Genomic DNA, 24,863 nt, shown 5'->3' with positions numbered 1-24,863 from the left:
AGATGAATTGCTGTATGATGGTGAGGTGAAATACCTGTAAACAGCTTAGTCACAGCTCAGCCTCAATTTACCTAGCTTCCCTTCCCTTCCCGCCATGAAGCCAGGCCTCAATTAAAAGTAATTGTTTTTTTAAATTATAGAGTGCACTTACAAAATCAACCACCTGCATGAGGGCATTTGTTGTTAGTTGGAACAACAAAGCATCAATTCAGACACGCCCGCAGCTGGCACAAAAAGCCACCTCTGTTCATGCTTTTAGTGTATCCTTGTAATGGTATGATCGCTTTACCTTTGTTACCAACCACTACTAATGGTACAACAGAGAAAAAGAGTGTTGCCTTCTGTTCATTGGAACCTGGTCTCGGAAGAGAAGAAAAATATCTTTGTAGAATAGAAAACAAAATCATGGAGTTCCCGTCGCAGCTCAGTGGTGATGAACCTGACTAGTAGCCATGAGGACATGGGTTTGATCCCTGGCCTCACTCAGTGGCTTAAGGATCTGGCATTGCCATGAGCTGTGGTGTAGGTCACAGACGGAGATTGGATCCTTGGTTGTGGCTGTGGCAGCTACAGCTCTGATTTGACCTGCAGCCTGGGGACTTCCATATGCCACAGGTGTGGCCCTAAAAAGACAAAAACAAAAACAACCCAAAAAACAAAACTAGAAACTTTTTGTTTTTAGGGTACACAAGACCGAGACTAGACTGTAGGATTTTTTTTTTTTTTTTTTTCCTTTTTAGGGCCACACCTGTGGTATATGGAGGTTCCCAGGCTAGGGATCTAATCAGAGCTACAGCTGCTGGCCTACATCACAGTTCATGGCGATGCCAGATCCTTAACCCACTGAGAGAGGCCAGGGTTGGAATCTGAGTCCTCATGGATACCAGTTGGACTCCTTTCTGCTGAGCTACAGCAGGAACTCCCCTCTAGGATTTTCACAATACTTGTTTTCCTTTGTACCTGAATTGAGTAATTTTTTCCAAGTAAAATGGAGACATTTCTGTAGCTGCTCTGAAGGTTCTTAAGTAGTTGAGCTACTTACCAATATCGGTTGTTAAAAATTTCATAGCAGCCAAGAAATTTGGTCAAATATTTATTTGACAAAAAAAAAAAAAAAAATCCAAAGTTGAAACGAAGCAAATCAGTTGTTGCACTTGTTTGAGAAATTTGACTCTAATTGACTTTCCCAAACCAATTTCCAAAGTGGAAAAGATCTTACAGAAGCTTAAGTAGAAATTTCTCACTTAAAAGGAAATATGGTAACACAAAAACCTTAAAGAAACAGTAGCATAAATTCAAAATGGCAATAGAATGTGAAAAGGCTACATACTGAATAGTTACAACTATATGAAGTTCTGGAAAAGGCGTAATTAGGGAGACAGTAAGTTTAGTATTTGCAATGGCTGGAGGGAGAAGGAATGAAAAAAGGCAGAGCGTAGAGGATTTTAGGGCAGTGAAGCTACTCCGTACAATAGTAGATACATGTCATTATACACTTGCCCAAACCCACAGAATGTACAATACCAAGAGTGAATCCTCATGTAAACTGTGGTCTTTGGGTGATAATAATGTGTCAATGTGGGTTCATCAATTGAAAGAAACGTATCACTCCAGTGGGATTTTGATTTTGATTGGGGTGGGGGAGGGAGGGGGAGGCGTGCATATGCGAAGAGCAGACTATATGGGAAATCATTGTACCTTTTACTCAATTTTACTGTGAATCTAAAACTGCTCCGAAAATAAAGTCTATTAAAAAAAAAAAAAAAAAAACTGCAAAGGAAAGGACTGCAAAGGAAAGGACATCATGGCTTTTACTCTCAATGTCCTGGCTGCCTTCAAGTTCATATCCTAAACTAGAAAGTCATTTTCTGTCTTGTATATTGTTCGCCCAAACATATATGAACTAATTTGTGCAAAGACCATTTTGGAGTAGTACATGAAATCGAACACAATGGAAGTGATTAAATCCTTCAACCAGAATCAGCTAATAATTCAAAAAAGTCTCATTCTATGTTCACTCTCATGCTATAAGGATAAATTCAAATTACCCTAATTCTATTAAAATCAAAATAAAAGCTTTAAAGAGGCTTATTTAAAGTTAAAATACAAATAAAAGCTTTAAAAACAACCTCTTCTATTTTGACTTGGCAGAAGGCATGGAAACTCTTGATTCTTTTTCTCCGTATGCATACAGAAGACAATTGTTTGATGCTTCATTTACTAATCTTCGGTTAGTAAGGAGAGGCTGGGCTCTGCTGTGGTTCAAAAAACAAAAATAAAAACACACCAAAATCTCAGTATAACATAATCTTTTTAATCATGAGAAGTCCACAGAGGGTCCATCTGACCTCATGTGGTCATTCAGAAGTCAAGAGTACTCTGATCTTGTGGAGTCACCATTTCAAGTGAGGCTTTTTTTTTTTCCTTCCCATTTATTTATTTATTTATTTTTGTCTTTTTGCCATTTCTTGGGCAGCTCCCACGGCATATGGAGGTTCCCAGGCTAGGGGTCAAATCGGAGCTGTAGCCGCCGGCCTACGCCAGAGCCACAGCCACGCGGGATCCGAGCCGCAACTGCAACCTACACCACAGCTCACAGCAACGCCAGATCGTTAACCCACTGAGCGAGGCCAGGGATCGAACCCGTAACCTCATGGTTCCTAGTCGGATTCGTTAACCACTGCCCCACAACGGGAACTCCCAAGTGAGGCCTTTATGATCCATGACAAAGGCACAGCAAAAGTCTGTCACTGGGCAAGTCTTCCCAGGCTGCTAGTATTGACACAGGATTTCCACTCATATTTGACTGTTCAGAACTAGCCCTTGTTTACCCCCAGGGAGGTTGGAAACTAAAGGAGTACAGATATTGGTGATCACTAATGTCACCAAATTCTTATATCTGCATGAAATTGAGGCTGAATATAGATTGCTAACTCTTTTAACTCATTAAGATTAAAATAGGAGTTCCCACTGTGGTGCAGCAGAAACGAATCTGACTAGGAACCACGAGGTTGCAGATTTGATCCCTGGCCTTGTTCAGTGGGTTAAGGATCCCATGTTGTCGTGAGCTATGGTGTAGGTTGCAGATGTGGCTCAGATCCTGTGTTGCTGTGGCTGTGGTGTAGACCTGCAGCTGTAGCTCCGATTGGACCCCTAGTCTGGGAACTTCCATATGCCACAGGTGTGACCCAAAAAAGCAAAAAAAAAAAAAAAAAAAATTAAAATAAAAGCAGAGTTCCCACTGTGGCTTTAGGGGGTTAAGGACTTGACATGGTCTATGAGAGTTTGCAGGTTTAAGCCCTGGCCTGGCTCACTGTGTTAAGGATCTGGTGTTGCCATAAGCTGCAGTGTAGGTCACAGATGTGGCTCAGATCCAGTGTTGCTGTGGCTGTGGTGTAGGCCCCAGCTGCAGCTCCAATTTGACCCCTAGCCTGGGTACTTCCATATGCTGCAGGTGCGGCCATAAAAATAAAGATTAAAATAAAAAGCCATATCTGATGATCTAACAATTCTGGCATAGATTTTGGAGAATTTAGTAAGAAAATCAAATGCTTAGCAAGCTAATAATCAGACTGGTTATTACAAATATCCCAATTTCAGCAAGGCTGACGAGTGACAGATGAGTAATAATAGTATTGCTTTAATTCTTAAAAAGCTGGACAGGTGTTGTAAAATGAAAACCATGTACTTTAGATACCAGGGTAAGCAAGCTATCATTAAAGTGTGAAAGTTTACAATCTGCATTCGCAACCTTCATCAGTAGATGTAAGGTAAGCAGATTCAGTTAATTCTGTCAGAAAAGAGCTTCAGGTTTTCTCTAATATGCATAAGGACTTGCTGAGCCCACCAATGCTATGAAACAGACAACTTTATATTGGAAAAAGATTAACAGAATGCATAGCTGACCTCTTTACCCACAAATAAGTGTAGTTTAAGAAAAAAGAAAAACTATCTGTGAGTCACAGGAAAAAATGAATTTCTCACCTTCTCACTTTTCTTACTTCCCCCAAAGGTAGTAAGCGGACTTCCTGAATAAGGTTAAACTTAGGTGTAGACAAATGCTTATCAAGTATAATTTAATTTTAATATGACTAACCGCTTCATTGGTGGTAACTAACCAGCTCTACTGGTGAATTCAACTTGTGATTCTTATGATTATTTTTAGCCCCAAATAGCAAAACCATTATTTGTTACAATAGCAACTGAAATGCGTCAGGTGTACATTCAATTATAATTATTTTATCAAAAAAAGCAAAATAAGAATATGCAATAAGAATACAATTTAACGGAGTTTCTGTTGTGGCTCAGCAGAAACAAATCTGACTAGCATCCATGAGGACACAGGTTCGATCCCTGGTCTTACTCAGTGGGTTAAGGATCTGGCGTTGCCGTGAGCTGTGGTGTATGTAACAGATGTGGCTCAAGTCCCATATTGCTGTGTGGCTGAAGTGTAGGCTGGCAGCTCAGCTCTGATTTGAACTCTAGCCCGGGAACTTCCATATGCAGTGAGTGTGGCTCTAAAAAGACCAAACAAACAAAAAAGAATATAATTTAACAGTTTGGGGAACATTCACTTCCCAAACACAGGAGTGGATGAGGTGAGATAATGTACAGTACAATAAAACTTTTGCTAAATTCAAGGTTTAACTGAAAGATTAAAGAAAAAAAAAAAACCAAAATATAAAAAGATAGGACGTTTCATTTTTAATCAGTCAAAAAGAAAAGAGTTCTGGACAATGTCAAATTCCACACATCATAATGCTATAGTTACACATTAAATATAATTACTATCTATACATATGCAAAAATATAAAGTTCTATTTCACACAGTAAAACCCTTTATAGAAACCATTTTAAAATTAAGTAGGACTTCTCAACATTAACATGTGAGGTATAAGTCCTTCTAAGGTTCCTTTAAAGGTTTTAAAACAAAATGCTAAGTCTAAAAAGAATGTCCTTCTGTCAGTTCCCAAATTAAATCTACTTAAAACAAAACTTGATAGCTCAGTCACATACTACTTAAATAATATTGTTCAGGCATCTCTAAAATCCCCCATTTTTTTCAAGTATGGAAACAGAACTCAAATATTCCACAATACAGTACCAAACAGATGGAATATTTAGGAAAGACTTTGTTGTCATATGGCACAATATGGTTTCATTTCTTCAATACATTTTGAATAAATATCAGGGTTTTGTTTTATTTTTCTTCTAAAAGGCCAAAATTAGAATGTACATTAAGATACTTTTGACTGTGGTAAGACTTAGTGTGAAATATAACATCAACATTTTATCACAAAAGTAAAGCTGGTAACAAACTATAAAAGGAGCCAGTACTCTACTCAGATACACCCAGGGATTAAAGCTCATCATGATAGAAATATTCATCATGAAGTTGTCTGCCATAATCTGTGGCTTCACTGGTAAGAAACAAGTCCTGGTTCTCCAGAATCTCTGCTTCTGAGAGCTTTCTGTCACTATTCAAATCCATTTCATCAATTAGGTGAAGAGCCTTTAAAACAAAACAAAAAGGTGTCAAGTGTAATAAGCATTTTCAGCAAGATGTTCACATTTTAATGTGATTTGATTTGTCAAAACCATTCAGGTATGCCAAGTACTCATTAGTGTCTAAGTATCTAAAAATATTAACCATTGAGACTGGGTCTGTCTACAGCATCTCTCAATACCCCCTTTCTTAATTTCTGCTGGGTTCTGCCTCCTTGCACCTCAAATCCAATTCAGGATTATCTCAAAGTCAAGCAAAATTAATATAACTCATCTAGAACCCCTACAGGTAAATACATACTTTTATTATTCTACCACACTATGAATTCATACATCATACAACCTCCTTGTTTCCTTGGCAATCTAAAACAACCTAAAACAGATCACGGATTTAAATCAAGAAAGAGTAATGCCTTGATCCTAAGTAAATAACTCCATAACTTCTTTCTCTGGCTTAAGGTTTTGCATTTCTTTTATTATCAATAGTACCAATGTGGAGACAGTCATTCTGCAACACTCACCTCTTCTTGTGCAATGCCTTGATTATTGGGTACTACCCAAGACAGCAGCTCTTGGGGATCAAGACTGCCATCAGCATCTTTGTCATAGTCATTCAGGAATCTATCTTTCTCAACAAGTATCCATTCTGGATCTTCACTTGCTGCTTAATATATTTAAAAAAACAAACAAACAAAAAACCCAAGAACACAAATATGCATACACAAGAATATCACATGTATCCAGTAAGAAGTTTGGTATTGCCCTAGAATAAATGAAATGAATGAAAGCTTACCACACAAAGGAGGCCCAAAGAAACAGAACTATTTAACTGAAAAGTCCTGAAAGAAGTACAAACTCCATAGTAATTTTCAAAAGTGATATACAAGTATAAAGACTCAGTTTTAAATTGTTGCATATTATCATAAACTAGTAATTTTGTCAACTGCTACTACTTGTTCTCATATAGTTTTCCCCAGTTTGAGCTGTGTAATGTTTTTATGTACATCATGTAACTAAAGCGTTTTGCATGTTCTTACAAAGTAATGCCATGCATAATTTTAAAGTAACATTCACAGCAAGTGACGCTTTTAAGCAAAAATTCTGAAAAGACAGCTGCTTATAGAAAAAGCTGCCTACACAAACTCCTCCAACTTCAAACATTCAGTAAGCCACCTTCCACAGTCTATATCAGTACTTATAGGATTTTATATTTTTTTATTCTTTCAGATCTATATACAAGGGTATAGAGGTCTGTTTAAAAATATCAACCTTTAGGAGTGCCCATGGTGGCTCAGCAGAAACGAATCCAACTAGTATCCATGAGGATGTGGGTTTGATCCCTGGCCTCACTGAGTGGTTTAAGGATCCAGCGTTGCTGTGAGCTGTGGTATAGGTTGCAGACTCGGCTTGGATCCCACACTGGTGGCTGTGGCATAGGCAGGCAGCTGTAGCTGTGATTCGACACCTAGCCCAGGAACTTCCATATGCCACGGGTGCGGCCCTAAAAAAAAAAAAAAATAAATAAAAACCAACCTGTATTTCTTCACCTATTGGAATTGATAATTATATCTGTTTGAAAAGGAAGAAAAATGCTTGGATCTAGATAGGGAACAAAAGTGAGCAAAACAGAATTCTCAGATAAGCTGTAATTTATAAAATAAAGGTCCCTTTATTTTGCTTGTATTTATTTCACTTGGCAAGACAAGGAGAATGAGGCAGGTCTTGTTCCACTTTTCTCTATCAAACAGAGCTTGCAATGAACAAGACTATCTTTCAACTTCTTTCTCCCCCCCGCCCCATACATCCTCAAGCTACTTACTTGGATCCCGCCTGTAGTCACCAAGGAATTCTTCCAAACTAACAAATCCATCACCATTTTTGTCATGTTCTTCTAAAGCCTCTTGAATGACAAATTCCTATTGCATGTATATTCATAAGAAAAAAATTAGTCACAAAAGTTTCAATCCCTTCACCGTCTGAATGAATCCTACTATAGAACTTCTTTACGAATAATCATTTTGGTTGTCCATACTTGCAAGACAATCATTCTCATCACTGGAATTTAGAAAAAGGAATAAAACCCCAAATATTAAGTAGCTTTAAATTCAACATCCTTAAGCTTCTGCTATTGAGAACTCCATGTCACCCTCCAGAACAACCTCAGCACTAAACTCACTATTTTCTGCACCTTACCTTCCTTCTAAAGAATGACATATCTTATTGTCTACTAACAACTCCAGAAGAACCCTAACCTTAGATCTTTACACAGAACTGATGTTCTGCCCCTAAACCTGAAATGGGTCGGTCCCCTTTAAAACCTCAGCCTCCCTGGTTCCTCTTTCACAATCTATCCCAAACTGCCCCCAAATCTGTTCCTCATTCTTATTAAGGATTCTTACCAATCAATCCTCTCTGACCCCAAAAATCACACCCTTTCTAGTTACACTTGACTCAAGATGACCTGTTTAACGGACAGCTGCTTCAATACTCCCCTATTACATTTCTATATTCCCTCGCACCCTTATCATCATGCCAATCCCCATCCCTTACATGAGACCCATAGCACTTTCTACTTTATTCCAGAATCCTAAAGTCTAAAAGAGAAAGATACAAACATAGAAACGTAGTCTTTGTAAATTAATTTTTTGCCACTTTGGTGGGCTCAAGCTGAAGCTGGGAAGTCTGTCTCTGCCTCAGTTTCCCTAACACACACTCTATAGCTGTTTTTTGAAACCCCCACTTTTTTTGCACCTCACCCCAACTCTCTTCAATACTCTCTCGGCAAAGTCCCTGCTATTTTTCTAAACATGGTGCAGATCTCCTGAAATGCTTCTCTGTTCACTAGCATTGCATCCTCACCTTTAATTACCTCTATTTTTATGCCTAGAACGCTCATCTTTCCCTTTGATCTCAGCAGTTAAAGCTCCCTCTCCCTCTTCAATTAAGAAACCCTTAATTGTCTTCCTAGATCCCATACATCCCTGTTTCCTGAGTACATTCTTTCACTCTGAACTCCAGCCTTTCCCAAGGCTCCAGCTCTTCTCCACCAGTTCCTTCTTCTATGCCTTTAAACATTCCATTTCCATGACTTTGTTGCACTCTTTAACTACCACCCTGGTTTTTCTTTTCCTCTCACAAGTTACATCTACTCCTCTCACTTCCTCATTTCCCACTGCTGCCGGAATACCTTTCAATCTGGATTCTAGCATCACCACCATAATGAAATCTATACTCAAAAGTCTCTAATTCTACTCACATCCAGGGGCTTTATCTACATCTGTATGAAATAACACTTAAATCCAAATTGTTAAAGTTTTTGAAAATCAAATATTACAGATTTTATATATAGAAACCAGGAGATCTTAACCTGGAGATCCAAAGATTAGTTTTAGAGAGAGGATCTGAGACTCTCCAGAAATTGTAATTCAATATTATTTCATGTGCATGAGAATGGATTTTTTCTGGGACTGGGTACACAGTTTGCATCATATATTTTGATAATTACTCAATGAATTTTATTCCATTTATAATTGTAAAACAATCATCAAAACCCAATTTTATAGCATTTCCACCCCAAACCCCAGAGCATCCCCCCACCCCCAATCTGTCTCATTTGGAAAACCTAAGTTTTTCAAAGTCTGTGAGTCATTATCTGTTCTGCAATGAAGTTCATTGTGTCCTTTTTTTAGATTCCGCATGTAAGTGATAGCATATGATGTTGGTTGCATCATATTTTTTAAAGGAGTTTGTGATCTGATAAATATTTCTCCTCTCAAAGAACAGTCCTCTCTGAAAACAATAGGCTTATTTCAATAATGTTGCTTTGGTTAAAATAATTTTTGGAACTACACGAATGAAAATATCTTTATTATTGTTATTTGGGGGGGCTTCCTTTTAGGGCCACACCCATGGTATATGGAGGTTCCCAGGCTAAGGGTCGAATTGGAGCTGTTGCCGCCAGCCCACACCACAGCCACAGCCACGCCAGATCCAAGCCTCGTCTGCAACCTACACCACAGCTCACGGCAATGCCAGATCGTTAACCCACTGAGCGAGGTTAGGGATCAAACCGGCAACCTCATAGTTCCTAGTCAGATTCGTTAACCACTGAGCCACAATGGGAACTCCTTGAAAATATCTTTAAATTTCAATTTCTAGCAGAAAGTAGAATCACTTAGTTGATCTTGTACCCCTGCCTGTCCTTTATCAAATATACCCTTAAAGGGAAAAAGGGATACATAAATACAATTAAGGTAAATAGGAATTAATGAAGCGTTTCTGAATGACACATCACTTACGGTCACACACCTTATATGCTGCCAGTACAAAGAACACCCTTCCACATCCTGACATGCTCCATTCTGCACTAATATTTCCTTTGTATCATTGTGACACAAACCCCAAAGCTCAGTCATCTGACTCTCCCCATGCTTGGTCAGTCCTCATTCCCATCTATGTTTTCTTCAAAATGTTGCTCGAGTCTATTTCATTCCATTGCCACTTTATATTCCAGGGCCATAACACATGATGCTTAAATTATTTCATTGCTTTCACTGGTCATTTCCCTCCTCAGTCCTTAACTGTTCCTTATTCCCCAGATAATAAAACCCAACATCCTCTGCTGTACGTGCTAGTACTCAATTCATTTGGCTCAACTTAATTTTGGCCCTGAAACAAAATGTGCCCAGCAATGTTCTTAAAAGAGGTTGTATATTTTGTACCAAGTTGAAAATCAAAAGTCTCACAATGGCAAGAGAATTGGTACTAATGGTAATGTCTTGCCACCCAGCTATAGAGAAAGAAGTATCTGCAGCCTGCTCCCAAGGTGGCAGCCTCTGACCTTGACCCATTAAACAACAAGCTACGTCTTCCCTCCCTGAAATATCCAGGGAACCAAGCCACATAGCTGGAGGTTGATGCCAGGCAACAGACCTCAATATAAATATTTAGTCTATTTTTTAAAAGCCATTTGTTATATTAATCTTTACCCTCCAATATGACAGTTTCTGCTCTCGAGAAGCTTACCAAGTCATAGCTGGGACTTAATTATTAATGTTGATTTAAGCCTAGAGTTCAACAAAATTTTGAAGAGCCAGTACTTCTTTTAAGTTCCAAGAGTATGAGAGGACCTATTATGTCTAAAGTTGCAAAAACATTATTAATCATTAGCAGCTGCACCCCCCACACCCCCACACACACCCCAAACATGATAGGTGTTCCTAGTCCAAAGGTTTTCACTAATGATGCTGTAAACTAAATAGGAAGCTCTAATGTTACTAATATTGAAAAACTAGAGACAAGTCAGAAAGCTACAAAAGAACAAGGAAGGTACTGAAGATACTCTGGTTATGAAGAGAAACTAGCCAGGGAAAGCCTGATGCTCAAATATATTACAGATATTTAAAAAACCTCTTACCTTTTCTGTCCCAATAAGCGCCTCCCACCCCCGCCCCGCCAACCCCACCAGAAAACCTCCTTCTTTCCACTCCTTATCTTAAGCAGGGAAAAGTTTGGATCTTCCTGTGTCCCAAAGTTCTGTTTGCTATACACTTTAATTACTTTGTAATTAAAACTTGTTTAAACTTGTTAAAACTTGTTTAAAGCAAGTTTTAAAGTTTTGACCATTCAATAATTATCTTGAAAGTTTTTTTCCTTACCGTCATATAATCAACTTCTTCTGGATGCTCAAAAGCAATAAATTCTTCAAGATTCAAACCGGGATCTGAATCCTGGTTGGCTTTGTCAAATCTCTTCTTGTCCTTTAAATGAAGCTTTGAAAATTAAATATTGAACATGCTTAAGGCTCTCATTCATACCAGATCATTAAAAATATTTTGAAAAAAGCAAACTATGTGAAATCTAAAATATATTTACATCCATTATCATATTTTATTTTCACATCATCCTGTTGAGGTAAGTTGAACAAATAAACATTTATTAGAAGCAGTAATAGAGACACAGGCTCTACAGTCAGAGAGACTCTGATCCGAATTCCAACAATGCCACTTACTAGTTTGTTACTTAGGGCAAATTGCTTAACTTCTCTGGTATCCTCAACTATATGGATAATCTGACACCAAAAGCAACAAAAGCAAAAATAAACGAGTGGGACTATATCAAACTAAAACCCTTCTGCACAGCAAAAGGAACCATCAACAAAATGAAAGCCAAATGGGAGAAAATATTTGCAAATCATTTATCTGATAAGAGGCTAATATCCAAAATATATAAAGAACGCATGTAACTCAACAGCAAAAAACCAAACAGTCCAACTGAAAAATGAGCGTATCTGAGGAGACATTTTCCAAAGACATACAAATGGCAAAGAGGTACATGAAAAGATGCTCAGCATCATAAATCATCAGGGAATTGAAAATCAGAATCATAAAAAGTTACCACCTGACACCTGGCTGTTATAAAAAGACAAATAAGGAGTGTTGGCAAAGATGCAGAGAAAAGAGAATATTTGTGCACTGTTGGTAAGACTGTAAATTGATGGAGCCACTATGGAAAACACTATGGAGATTCCTCAAAAAATTAAAATAGAACTCGCATCTGATCCAACAATTCTACTTCTGGGTATTTATTCAAAAAAATGAAAATACAAAAGTAAAAAAGATATATGAACATTATTTACAATAGCCAACATATGGAAACAACTTATATCCATTGATGGATGAATGGATAAAGAAATTATGGTGTGTGTGTGGATATATATATATCTATAAATATATACACATTTATGTGGAATATTATCATGGAGTATTATTCATCCATAAAAAGAGTAAATCCTGCCTTTTGATTTTTTTTCCATTATAGCTGGTCTAGTGTTGTCAATTTCCTTCCTAGTATGTACAGCAAGGTGATCTAGTCATATATACATATATATACATTCTTTTTCTCACATTATCATGCTCCATAAGTGACTAAATATGGTTCCCCGTGCTAGAGGCAGGATCTCATTGCTTATCCATCCTTTTAATTTTTTATTTTTGTCTTTTTAGGGCCACACTCGAGGCACATGGAGTTTCCCAGGCTAGGGGTTGAATTGGAGCCTTAGCTGCTGGCCTACACCACAGCCACAGCAACAAGGGATCCAAGCCGCATCTGCAACCTACATCACAGCTCACAGCAATGCTAGATCCTTAACCCACTGAGCGAGGCCAGGGATTGAGCCTGCATCCTCATGGATGCTAGTCAGATTTGTTTCTGCTGAGCCACGATGGGAATGCCAAATCTTGCCTTTTGATACAACATGGATGTACCTCAAAGGTGTTACGCTAAGTGAAACAAATCAGAGAAAGACAAATACTGTATGATTGATTATATGTGGAATCAAAAAAAAAAAAAAAAAAAAAAAAAAGACAAAAAGGCCCCAAAACTAAGCTCACAGATACAGAGAACAGACTGGTAGTTGCCAGAGGTGGGGGAGGGAGAGTGAGAGAAATTGACAAACTATTTTTTTTAATTTAAATAAACCGAATAATTTATAACAAAATAAATAACAAAAAAATCTCTATTAAGCAACTGGGATAAGAATTCCTATCAAGCAATTAGAACTGTTAAGTATTAGCTATTAAAAAAAGTTACATATTACTATTATTGAAAGAGAAACTGAGATTAAAGTGATTTATTGAAAGGGATGTTACACACACAGCTAACATTGAACTTGGATCCTCCTTGTTCTTTCTACAGTACTCAACATTGTCTTCTTTAACAATCTCAATACTTTTTTGAATGCCCCCAACGCAATAAATTTAGACTATGTATTAATTCTTTGGTATGCCTAAGTGTTTGTGGTCTTCAAATTGATTTTTCAAAAACAGGCTTCAAAAAAAAAAAAATGTCCTCTAATGAGAATACTTTTGGTAAATATACATAATATTTGGATGTCTACTGTTCATTCTCTATGTCCAAATAAAGCACATCGACAGCTGAAATGGGCCTATTTTGAGGCTGAGGTTAAATAACCACACCCTTCTCTACTTTCTCATGCCCATCTCCCTCTACTAGGAAAACAAGAAGTGGCAGCTAATTAGGGGCAAGACTGCTTTTAACGAATTTCTCAAAGATAAATCTATAATCAAGAGCCTTGGAAGCCAAGAGTGGCAAATTGCTAATATTACATACATCCCATTTTGAGAATTCCTGGGAATAACTTTCCTTTCTATAAACTGATGTGAATTAAACTGCATATTTTTTAAAAAGCACAATTTCAAATATTTTAGAAGCTTTTAATTTATGTATTTCACTATTGAAAAGAAATGCTCTTTTTGGCTTTTTAGAATAGAAGTTAGGTAACAGTCATTTACCAAAACACTAGTTCTTTTATGATGACTGATTTACAGTGGAGAGGCTCACTGCTTCCCCAAAGAATTTGTCTTTTAAACATCCAGATTCCACTAGCCAGTTGTAGACACCCAATCATTACGAGGAAAAAAACCCAAAAAACAAAAAACCACTAAACTTGTTTCCAAACAGATCCTTTTAACTTACTATTTCATAACTTTAAATAATCAGACCAAAATAATTTACATGTTATGTTCAGCTTTAACATGAGGGAAAGCCGAAAAACAAGAACCTGAGGTACTTTGTAGAGTGATCAAGTTCTTTTTGAATAAATCACTATTCAAAATACTAAGTGCTTAGATTTCCTTATGAAAGAACCCTTCAGCTTGGAGCAAAAAGGTCCATGTTTCAGCAGAGGGAGCTGAACTTGGCCAAATTTGCCTATGGAAAGAAAGGATCTCTTTCAATGGCCAAGGTTTCTTTCTTTCTTTCTTTCTTTTTTTTTAAGTAGTTTTCTGGTTTATATTTCTCAGATTTTTAATAAAATGAATAGTGTGATTTTTTAAAAAGTTTTAATCATGGTCATTTGAAGAACACAAGAAAGACTCATATTAAAGAAGCCAATACAGAGAAAGACCTTTTTTTCAAAGTTGCAAATTTCTAAAAGATAACACAAAAGACTGCCAGTTTCATAAAAACCTCAACCCTTTTTTTCTTCTGTATAAAAACTAATGTTCTAGTGGAAGGTAGAAAGAAACTACCATAATCATTTTTTTTAATACTGTAACAGAAACTTCTGAAGAACAAAACTGCCATCTTTTGGTAGACTAAAGATTTTACACGAGGAAATATATAACCTGTGACAGCAGAACAAAAAGTCCAGGTCTTAAAAATTCTGATTAGCCACATGCAAGATTATATCTTACATAAATAAATACTGCTTATATATGCATATTCAGCAGCTAGCTTGAGAAGTTAGAGCAGTTGAGCCAGGTAGGTCCTCAAACTTTAATTATCCTGCTTAAAGGTGCTGACTATACTTCTTCATCTGATCTAAAGAAATGCTTTTTCAGGCATTTCCAGGTTATCTCTATTCTCTATATGAAAATATTAGAAAGAATAAATTCAGGTATCAAATTGCTTTTTGCTTTTATAGCTTTCCATATAGAAATGCTACATTTTATTTAGATATCCAATTAATTTTTTATGGTTGTTTTATTTACAGTATAATGTTTAGTATGTAACTTTGATACAGATTGATTCATTCTTCATCCTTGATTTTTTATTTTGAAAAATAAGGGCAACTGTTTCTGGGTTCATCTTCACACCCCATATCCACTTTTAGTGACACACACACACACACACACACACATATATATATATCAAATAAAGTATTAAAAATAGAACTTCATGTAAAAACATTACTGAGTTGTCAAAGAATAACCAATAGGATTCCCATTGAGAAGTGTTCAATTAGGTCCATCTAATTCCTTCTTTAAAAGTGGAGTTTTATAATCAATACGTACTGAGTACCTGGGTGGGAATCATTACATTAGAATCTAACATCTTTTGAAAGAAAAACTGTTCATAAATAGTTTATATTAATGAGTCATTTTTCTCTTCAAAATGAAGATTTTTGTCTCAACAGCATTGTATATTATTACATCACACCCCCTACCTCTGGAAGAATACAGATTTTTTAAAAAATGCACATATTTCTTACTTTCTGATGGGCTAGTAATTAAATCTTTTGAGTGCCAAAAGGAAAAAAAAAAAAAAAAAAGGACACAGGATCTAATTCTAGTAAGATTTAAAAATACCGTATTTAACTTCTATGTTGTTCCCTGGTAGGGAAGTCATAATATCACACAATAGTTTTAGAAAAGTCTCGAATCTCGAATGATGCTTTGAAGATGAGTTAATTCCTACAGTAAAGGAGAATAATAACAAGTAGACAGGCAAATCCCAAATCTCATTATCATCATTTGTTTTCTTTTTAGTGCTAAATAGTGAAAAGACTGATTTATACTCTTTTCAGTCTGCTATAAGATGAAGACCCAAATTAAGGAGAAAAAAAAAGAAAAAAAAAGAAATATTTTTTCTCTATAAATTGAATCCTAACTAATCTAAAGCTGATAAAGTTAACAAATGCCTAAACAACTTTCAAAAGCTGACTGTACATAAATATGCAAGATAAACTTAGGTGAATCACACAAGTTTTCTTCAACAATATTCTTTCAAATCAACACAGAGCTTACCAGTCCAACTGCTACTATTTATTACTATTTACCCATATTATTATCATCCCCATTTTTTGATATGAGGAAACTGAGGCAAAAGGGGGTTTAACTTACATAAAACCACACAACTATTAAGTAAAATTAGCTCAATGTAAAGCCAAGCAGACACACTCCAAAGCTGAAGCCCTTAACCTCCACACTGGCAGTACATGTGTAGCGTGTACATAATCATTAGCAGAGAAACATCTGATTTTGAGTTAGTGATGGCCTACAGATATGATCAGATACGATTCTAAAATAAACAGCACATACAATGATAAAATATGGCCAAAGCTTAGTTTCAGTTTAAAAACTAAAAGGTAGATACTTATATATAATGTGACATATAAGTTAAAGAACAGAGGAGGCCCAAATGTTTTCTAAGCATCCTTGACTAAGATGTTGGGATACATTATTTTGCAACAAGGTGTTTGGTTTTATTTTGTCCACATGCCAAAAGCTCTTTTTCAAAAAGTCTTTAAAATTACCTCTGAGATTAAAAAAAATATTTGAGACAGCAATTTTTCAAGCTTATAGTAATCATCTTTAAAAGTTCCTATTCCTAAATATTTTCTTCAACTTAAGAAAAATATTTCAACCAATTACATTATAAGACACAACAGTACCACAACTCATAGTGACAGTGAATCTTTAAAAATAAGTTATTTAAAATGGTGCAGCCACTATGGAAGACAATGCTACCATTTCTCAGAAAATTAAAAAATAGAGTTACCATATGATCCAGCAATTCCCTTCTGGATATACATCCAAAAGAGGGCAGGGCCTCAAAGAAATATTTGTACACTCATGTTCATAGCAACATTCCTCACAATAGCCAAAAAGGCTGAAGCAACTTAATGGTCCACTGACTGATAAAAGGATAAACAAAATGTTATATATACCTAGAATGGAATATTATTGTCTTTAAAAGGAAATTCTGAGACATACTACAACATGGATTAAACTTGAGAATGTTAAGTGAAATAAGCCAGTCACAAAAAGACAAATACTGCATGATTCCACTTATGTAAAGTACCTAGAGTAGTTGAATTTAGAGGCAGAAAGTAGGTGGTAGTTGCCAGGGGCTGGGGGAAGCGGAAACGGGGAGTTGTTTAATGGGTTTAGAGTTTCAGTTTTGCAAGATGAAAGGGATTCTGGAGATTGAGTGCCTAACAAGGTAAAGGTACTAAACAATATTGAATTGCACACTTAAAAGTGGTTAAAATGGTCAATTTTATGTGTATTTTACAATTTTTAACAATTTTAGAGTTATTTTTGACTATGTGCTCAAAAATGAACATGAGCCTCTATAGCCTTCCTAATAAATATGACATAAAACTAACTGTTCATGGAGTTCCCTCATGGAGCAGTGGGTTAAGGATCTGCCTGTTTCACTGATGTGGCACGGGTTTGATCTCTGGGGCAGGAACTTCCAAATGTGGCAGCCACAGCCAAAAAATTAAAACAACAAAAACACCCTGATTGTTCAATAACATAAAAAAGAAAATATTGAGATACATATTCAAAATACACTAAAAAAGCAACTCTGGAAATGAGGACAAATGATGCAGCTGAGAAAGACAAATGCAAGGATAACTGCGGTGGTCCACAACAAGAGACCGAAATCTGGCCACAGAGGAAACCATCAAAATAACCAGTGAAGTGGAACAGGTGATTGCCTAGAGAACAAGGCAATCCAGTCTATGACCTCAGGCCTTTCTGTGCTCATTCATGCAAGAAAGGTAAAGTGAACCGATATGATCAAAAGGAAGTTTATGCCCAGGTACTCACCTGCCTAAAAGACTCCTCTTCTGCATCATCCAGGGCAGTGTTCTCATCAAAGTCGATCACACGATCATACATCTGAATGTTGTATTCATCCCATGACACACTACCATCACTGTTTTTATCATATTCAACAAACTGCTGTTTTGCTTCTTGCATAGCATAATGTTTAAAAGACATTTGAATCCATGAACTAAGTTCACCTACGAGAATTTCCCAGAACACAATGAATGTGACAATAATTCTGATACTTAAGTGAGGATTTTTAAACCTTCTTTAAAAGGAGAAAAAAAAAAAAAAACAACTTTAGTGTTTACAAACAGTGACTGAGAACTGACCTAGCTGTATTCATAAAATAGGAGTAGGAGGCAGGGAGAGCTGTTTGAAATCTAAGAATATTATAATATGTGATCTACATAGAACATAAACTCTTTGAGTACAGAGAGTTTTGGTATGTTTTGTTCACTGAGGTACTCCAAATGCCTTGAAAGCTCCCAACTCAACAAGTATTTATTAAATAAACCAATTGTCCAAAATAGCGCTTGACTTTTAAAAAATCTTATCCAAAAAACTGCAGATAACTTTTGTTGTTGACTTTCACAGATCTCTCAGGAAGCACAAATACTTGAATAACTACCCATTTATTTTATTTTATTTATTTTTGTCTTTTTGCCGTTTCTTGGGCCGCTCCCTCGGCATATGGAGGTTCCCAGGCTAGGGGTCTAATCTGAGCTGTGGACACCGGCCTACACCACAGCCATGGCAACTCGGGATCGTTAACCCACTGAGCAAGGGCAGGGATCGAACCCGCAACCTCATGGTTCCTAGTCGGATTCGTTAACCACTGGGAACTCCTACCCATTTATTTTAATATGTTATGGAAAAAAGTGTTCTTCACTTATGAGCAAAGGTTTTTCTTTAAAATCATTTTACATTGACTTGAATCAAGACTACATTAAAGAAATAATAGGTAAATAAATACGGCCTAACTTGTGAAAAGGTAGTCATGTGACTGAAGTTTAAGAACATTGTTACAGTACATTCCCTTTAACTACATCATAAAACAAAGTTATGGGTAGCAATTATGATTTAGGCCGTTTATAAATCATAAAAAGCTATCTGTCTTTGCTGGGTACCTGAAGACATAGGGGGGAAGTTTCCAAATCTCAACTGTCCACTTGCAGAGCAACTTTTAAAAATCCATTCATAGAGGAGTTATTTTGTGGCGTAGAGGGTTAGGGATCCCTGTTACTACAGCGGCTTGGGTCATTGCTGTGGTGCGGGTTCAGCCACTGGCCTGGGAACTTGCACATGCCTTGAGCACAGCCAAAAAAAAAAAAATCTATTCATAGAGAATTATAAGAAAAAGGAGGTGGGGGAAGAAAAACATGAATATTTGCAAGGACAGCAAGAGTACACCATTTGCGAGTTTCCATTGTGGCTCAGCGGAAACGAATCCAACTAGGAACCATGAGGTTGCGGGTTTGGTCCCTGGCCTCACTCAGTGGTTAAGGATCCCCAGCGTGCTGTGAGCTGTGGTGGAGGCCGCAGGTGCAGCTCAGATCTGGTGTTGCTATGGCTGTGGTGCAGCCAGCAGCTGTAACTCTGATTGGATCCCTAGCCTGGAACCTCCACATGCCGCAAGTGCGGCCCTAAAAAGGCAAAAAAAGACAAAAAAAGATTAAAAAAAAAAAAAAAGAGTACACCATTTGATTTAAAGATAATACACCATTTGGTCTAAAGAGTGGTACTCCTCTGTTGGTTTGGGGGAGGTCAGATGAATAGGAAGTAAAGATACTTTGTCTCTCCTGATCTCCTGAAACTCTAAGTCAGGGCAGAATAATTATGGCAACCATGTATTGAAGAAGTACTATATCAGGTCCTCTATATACATTGTCTCTAATCTTCAAAAGAAGACAATTATAATCACTGTTTACAGTTCAGGAAACTGAGGTTTGGAATTGAGGACCCACTGCTAGTAAGCAGCAGAATCCAGATTCAAACCTGTTTGGCTTCAAACCCCAAACTCCTTCTACTGAACTTTGCCGTTTCTCAAGAACCTGAGTCCAGTTCTGGACCTTAAAATGCAAACAAAATTGCCAGAGGAGTCCTTAGGTAGAATGATCATCATAGCATAACAGAACACAAAATGGAACAGAGACCAGAATCAGGGGTTCACATTTCAGCTCTGCCATAAGGTAGTTTACCTTCTCAAGGTTTTGTTTCCTCATCTATAAAATGAAGATTTGGACTTGGTTCCTTTCAATTTTAATTTTTTAAAAAGTTGACAAATATTTGAACATAATGTAAGCCCTTATGGACAGATACCACCAAATCTTCCAAATCAACTTGTTTTGTGTGTTTTCTAGTGTAACCAAAGATGGACCTATTCTTATTGGATAGTTAGTCTAAAGGTTCCCTTGTTTAAATAGAAGGAACAAAACCTTAATATTCCTGAGGGCATCAATGTGAATACTTTACTGACAACACAGCTTAAATTTACCAGGTCGTAACTTTCTCTCCAGCAACTTCATTCTTCAGATGCTGAGCAGCATTTAAAGAAGAGTTATAGCAAAACAGCTCCTGAATTTTTGTTGAGGATCAACTTGGAAAGTTGATAGGCTTCATCACATGAATTAAGCAATGAGGAGAGGCAGCTGCACAGCAATTTATTTAGAATATTCTTTTAATAATCCATGCATTTGTTTCTGACTCTAGAACCTACTTAAGAGCACTCAGATTTTTTTTTTTTTTTAATGAAGGATATTAAAGACTGAATTAAGATCAGGAGATATGGATTCTAGTCCTGGCTTTGCCACTCATTTGAGCAAAACACTTACACCTCTGGGCTTCAGCTTCTTCATCTCTACAAAGAAAGGTGGACATAATGATTCCAAGACCCCTAACAGCTATAATAACTTGTGATAAACATAACTTGTATGCAACAGGTCTTTTTCTACTTGCTTGTAAAAAGAAACAAGTTCCAAAATGAAGCATGTATCAAAAGAGCAATAAACTACTTAATGCCTTAAGGTTTTTAGCATGCTTCTCTAAAATGAATCATACAGTTGATATTGATACAAAGTCATGTGAGAGGAACAGGGAGTTTGCTCTAGGTATGACTTGCATGTACCGTATGCAGGGTCAGTGATGTTAATGACACTACTGAGGAAAGCACAGTGTTACTCGATAGCCTACGTCTAAAGATCTCCAGGTGTAAAATCTATTCACCCATGTCCTTTTCCGCCTCTCACACAGTGCCTCTAATTGGTTGGAACACTAGCAATCTACACTCAACAGACACCCTGCTTAAGTGTTTGCATTTCTGCCTCCTGCAAAGGGATGTCTCCATTGTTAGTTGTGTAGGACGTCCTTACTTTCGGTGAGAAAGCCATCTGAGTCCAAGTCAATTTTCTTTATGATTGACTTCAGTCTTTTTTGTTGCTCTTCAGGGGCGAGTTTAACATATTCATCGACTTCTTCCTTTGGTGGGGGGGAGTAAGCGACACACAGGGGGGAGTCAAGCATTACTAGCAGGAGGGCAAAATGGTGGAGAAAAAGAGCTACCAGAAGCCTCTCTTACCGAGGGGCTTTGGGGTGATTCACACCTGCTCCCCAAGGTCCCTGCCCCCTACACACCCTCAGTGATCCTGCTCCTCGTTAAGGAGGGTAAAAGAGATCCTTCTGCTACCGGGCCACGCTATTTTCCTAGGCTTACACCCCCAGGGGTCCTCCTGAGAGTGAGTGGCGCCCCACCCGGCCCCCATTGTCAGGCTGCCTCAGCCAGGCCTCGCCCGGTCGCCCCCTTTGTCCCGGGACAAAGCCCGCGGCAGCAGCGGTGCAAGGCCCGGACCTCCCAGCCCGGGCCTGGCCGCCTCACCTGGCCGCCCAGCAGCGCCTCGCGGTCGTAGTCGGTGCGGTGCTCTCCCTGCGGGTAGTGCAGCTCTTCAGCCTCCCCGGCGCCGGCTGCCACGGCGCACAGCAGCAGCAGCCCCAGCGTGGCGGGCTTCGGGCCCAGCCGCATCGCGCCGGCCCGCCGCGGACACACACAGAGGTTCGGAGAGAGGGAAAGAGAGAGGCGGGCGGAGGCCCAGGCCGGCCGCGGCGCTGCGCAGGCGGCCGCAGAAAGGCGGCGCGGCGTACGTAAGGTGGGGGTAACGGAACGCGGAGGGGGTGGCGGCCGCCTTTCCAGGAGCTCACAGGCTGAGGCCCAAGCGACTACTGTGGAGGTACTGCTAAGGCCGAGGCCTATATAGCCCCGTCAGAGGGGCAGGGCGTCAGGCCGGGGCGCTGATTGGACCGCACTGCGCTGGGGGCGGGCCGCGGAGATTCTGCTGTAAGCTGCGGGCCTGGAGGCTTGGCTTGGAGGAGGCTTGGAGGAGGCTGAGGGGGCGGCCGGGAGCGGAGACACCCGCGGGTGCCTTTCGCTGCGCCACGACACCCTCCAAAAAACATCCCCCCCCCCACGTTACCTCCGCCCTCTTTCCGTCAGCCTGGTTCCTGCCAGAAGCTCCCTGTCCATGCCATGTGCCCGCACGGCTTCCATCAATGAGAAAGCCTAGAGATTTGGGTGAAGATGATACAATATCTAGGAAAATCTTTGCTTTGATGAACCAACAAACAGTATCCATTTCCCACAGCAGGACCAAAGAACCCAAGTATTGCAGCCAGACATTTGTATCTGATGCTCAATTTTGCAACTTCGCCAAATTGCTTGGCCTCTGAAACCTGTTTTGCTCCCTTTGTATGGGCATGGTAGTAAGACTACCTAAGAGTTGTGAGGATTAAATAAAATAATGTAATATAAAGTGTTCAATTAATGTAAGCTTACATCATGTGGGTAGAAAAGCAAAAGATGGTTGCGCAGAAGGAACAGCTTACTAAATACCTAGGAAAACTTTTGCAGGTAGAATGCATGTACACGTGGTTTCTATTCCATGTTTATCTACAGGCCTATGTGATTTCTGCACCTCATCCCAAGCTCTCTAAACTCAAAGAAATGTGTAGGCTGCAGCTTGAGCCCTTTTCTTTCATTGATTGCCCCACATAGGATCAGGCTTTTTCACACAGAAGAAAAGGCTTTCTGGGTCCTCTTTCGCTTCTTACCGCCTCTATTTGGACTGGGTGCGAGAGTTCTTTTCCAAACTGAAGTGGGTACGAATCAGACAAATTTCCTGGACCAGGCTGGAATTTTATTGTATTTAATCAGAAGCTATTGAAAAATTTGTAGAGCAAAAAGTAAGTTCAATGGGATCTTTCCAGTGTTATAAAGATCAACAGAGGATAAAGTTTTAAGTTTCAGAGTGTAAATATGGGCAACACTTCAGGGTTAATTTGTCTACAACAAACAATTAAAAAAAAAAAAAAGAGGAGTTCCCCTCGTGGCTGAGTGGTTAACGAGTCCGACTAGGAGCCATGAGGTTGTGGGTTCCATCCCTGGCCTCACTCAGTGGGTTAAGGATCCGGTGTTGCCCTGAACTGTGGTGTAGGTCGCAGAGGCGGCTCAGATCCCAAGTTGCTGCGGCTCTGGCGCAGGGCGGCGGCTGCAGAGCTCCGATTGGACCCCTAGCCTGGGAACCTCCATATGCCACGGGTGCCACCCTGAAAAGACAAAAAGAAAAAGGAAAAACCTTTTTCTCATATTTTAATTTGAACTTCAGTTGTAGGTTTTAAGGCAATCTGCAAAAAAAGAAAGACTAATGTCCCCAGCTCAGCTTTGCATCTGTCGTTCTCCAGTAAGTATAAGGTAAAATTTGATTAGCTCCTGGTATGATTCCAATTACAAAGGAAAATTATGAAAAATTAAATGGAAATTTTGGAAAATTATGGAAATTCTTCTAAACTCAATGTCTCCACAGATGGAGGTTTGGGGGCACAAGCAATCTAATAATATCTGAAGAGGAGTGAACAGCATAAATGTCTAGGCATCGGAAGGTCTGGGTTCTGTCTTCCCTCAGCCCCTAACCAGGCTCCTTTCCTTTCTTAGGTCTATTTTATTCCTCTGTGGGAAAAGGATTGGGTTGCCTCAGAGAACCCTTTTTTTTTTTTTTTTTTTTTTTTTTTTTTTTTTTTTTTGCTTTTTAGGGCCACACCACGGTATATGAAAGTTCTCAGGCTAGGGGTCAAATCAGCCACAGCCACACAGGATACTGAACCCACTGAGGGAGGCCAGGGATCGAACCTATATCCTCATGTATACTAGTCAGATTTGTTATCACTGAGACACAACAGGAACTCCTCATAGAATCTTAATTTGAGATCTTTGGCTGCTAGGTGGGTTCTAAGTGGTGTAATAGTCTCAAAATTCCATGCAAAATTTTATGCATAGTACATTTCTGGGGAAGAGGTCTATAGTTTTGCTTTATCAGAGGCTCAAAAAGATCCATGTGGTAGCCCCTGTAGAAGTCTTTAAGGAACTTTTCATCTCTCTCTCTCTTTTTTTTGGCTGTGCCTGTTGCATGTGGAGGTTCTTGGGCCAGGGATCAAACCTAAGCCACAGCAGTAGCCAGAGCCACAGGAGTGACAACTCTGGATGCTTAACCTGCTGAGCCACCTGGGAACCCCAACTCTTCCTCCTTTAAAACCTATAATTTTATGATCTTGGCAGTTAGGATTACTAGGAAGCAGATTATAAGTAAAGTCCTATGCTTAAGAGAGGCAAGATTGATCCATTGTCTTGTAATCCGTTATTTACTTGTAATTAATCCATTTTATTCAGGGAAAAATAAATACCTAAAATAAGCAGCCTGTCAATAAAAAAGGAATTATGAGAATCCAGAGATCAATTTTCTTGACCTTAAAAGCCACAGCACATAGCAAATATGTTTATTTACATTTTTTGAGATATAATTTATATACAGTAAAGTACACAAATCTTACATGTACAGCTAAATGAATTTATATATATATATATATGTATATATATGTGAAAACTGGCCAAGCACCACAAAAGTCTCCCTTATGCTCTTCAGATATCACCTCTGCCAGACATAGTTACTATTCTGA

At 38.5% G+C, this 24,863-nt stretch overlaps 1 protein-coding gene across 4 annotated transcripts; it reads right to left on the bottom strand.

The window, feature by feature from the left end:
• RCN2 (reticulocalbin 2) lies at positions 4,682 to 22,087 on the bottom strand. Of its 4 annotated transcripts, none has more exons than XM_021098025.1 (7): positions 21,739 to 22,087; positions 21,236 to 21,341; positions 17,865 to 18,061; positions 11,163 to 11,264; positions 7,325 to 7,421; positions 6,027 to 6,166; positions 4,682 to 5,512 (listed from the first exon to the last, which is right to left on the bottom strand). In XM_021098025.1, exons 1-7 carry the CDS (start codon positions 21,880 to 21,882, stop codon positions 5,360 to 5,362), a joined length of 939 nt encoding a protein of 312 aa, XP_020953684.1. In that variant the 5' UTR covers positions 21,883 to 22,087; the 3' UTR covers positions 4,682 to 5,359. The 4 variants fall into 4 exon arrangements, with proteins under 4 accessions (XP_020953684.1, NP_001231113.1, XP_005656339.1 ...); NM_001244184.1 differs by having other exon boundaries at positions 6,027 to 6,169; positions 11,163 to 11,276; positions 21,739 to 22,083; XM_005656282.3 differs by having other exon boundaries at positions 11,163 to 11,276; positions 21,739 to 22,078.

This window comes from Sus scrofa, chromosome 7, assembly GCF_000003025.6.
Source record: "Sus scrofa isolate TJ Tabasco breed Duroc chromosome 7, Sscrofa11.1, whole genome shotgun sequence".
Classification (NCBI taxonomy): Eukaryota; Metazoa; Chordata; class Mammalia; order Artiodactyla; family Suidae; genus Sus; species Sus scrofa.
Note: the sequence above shows the minus strand (reverse complement) of the source record. Positions and strands in the feature narration are given on the sequence as shown.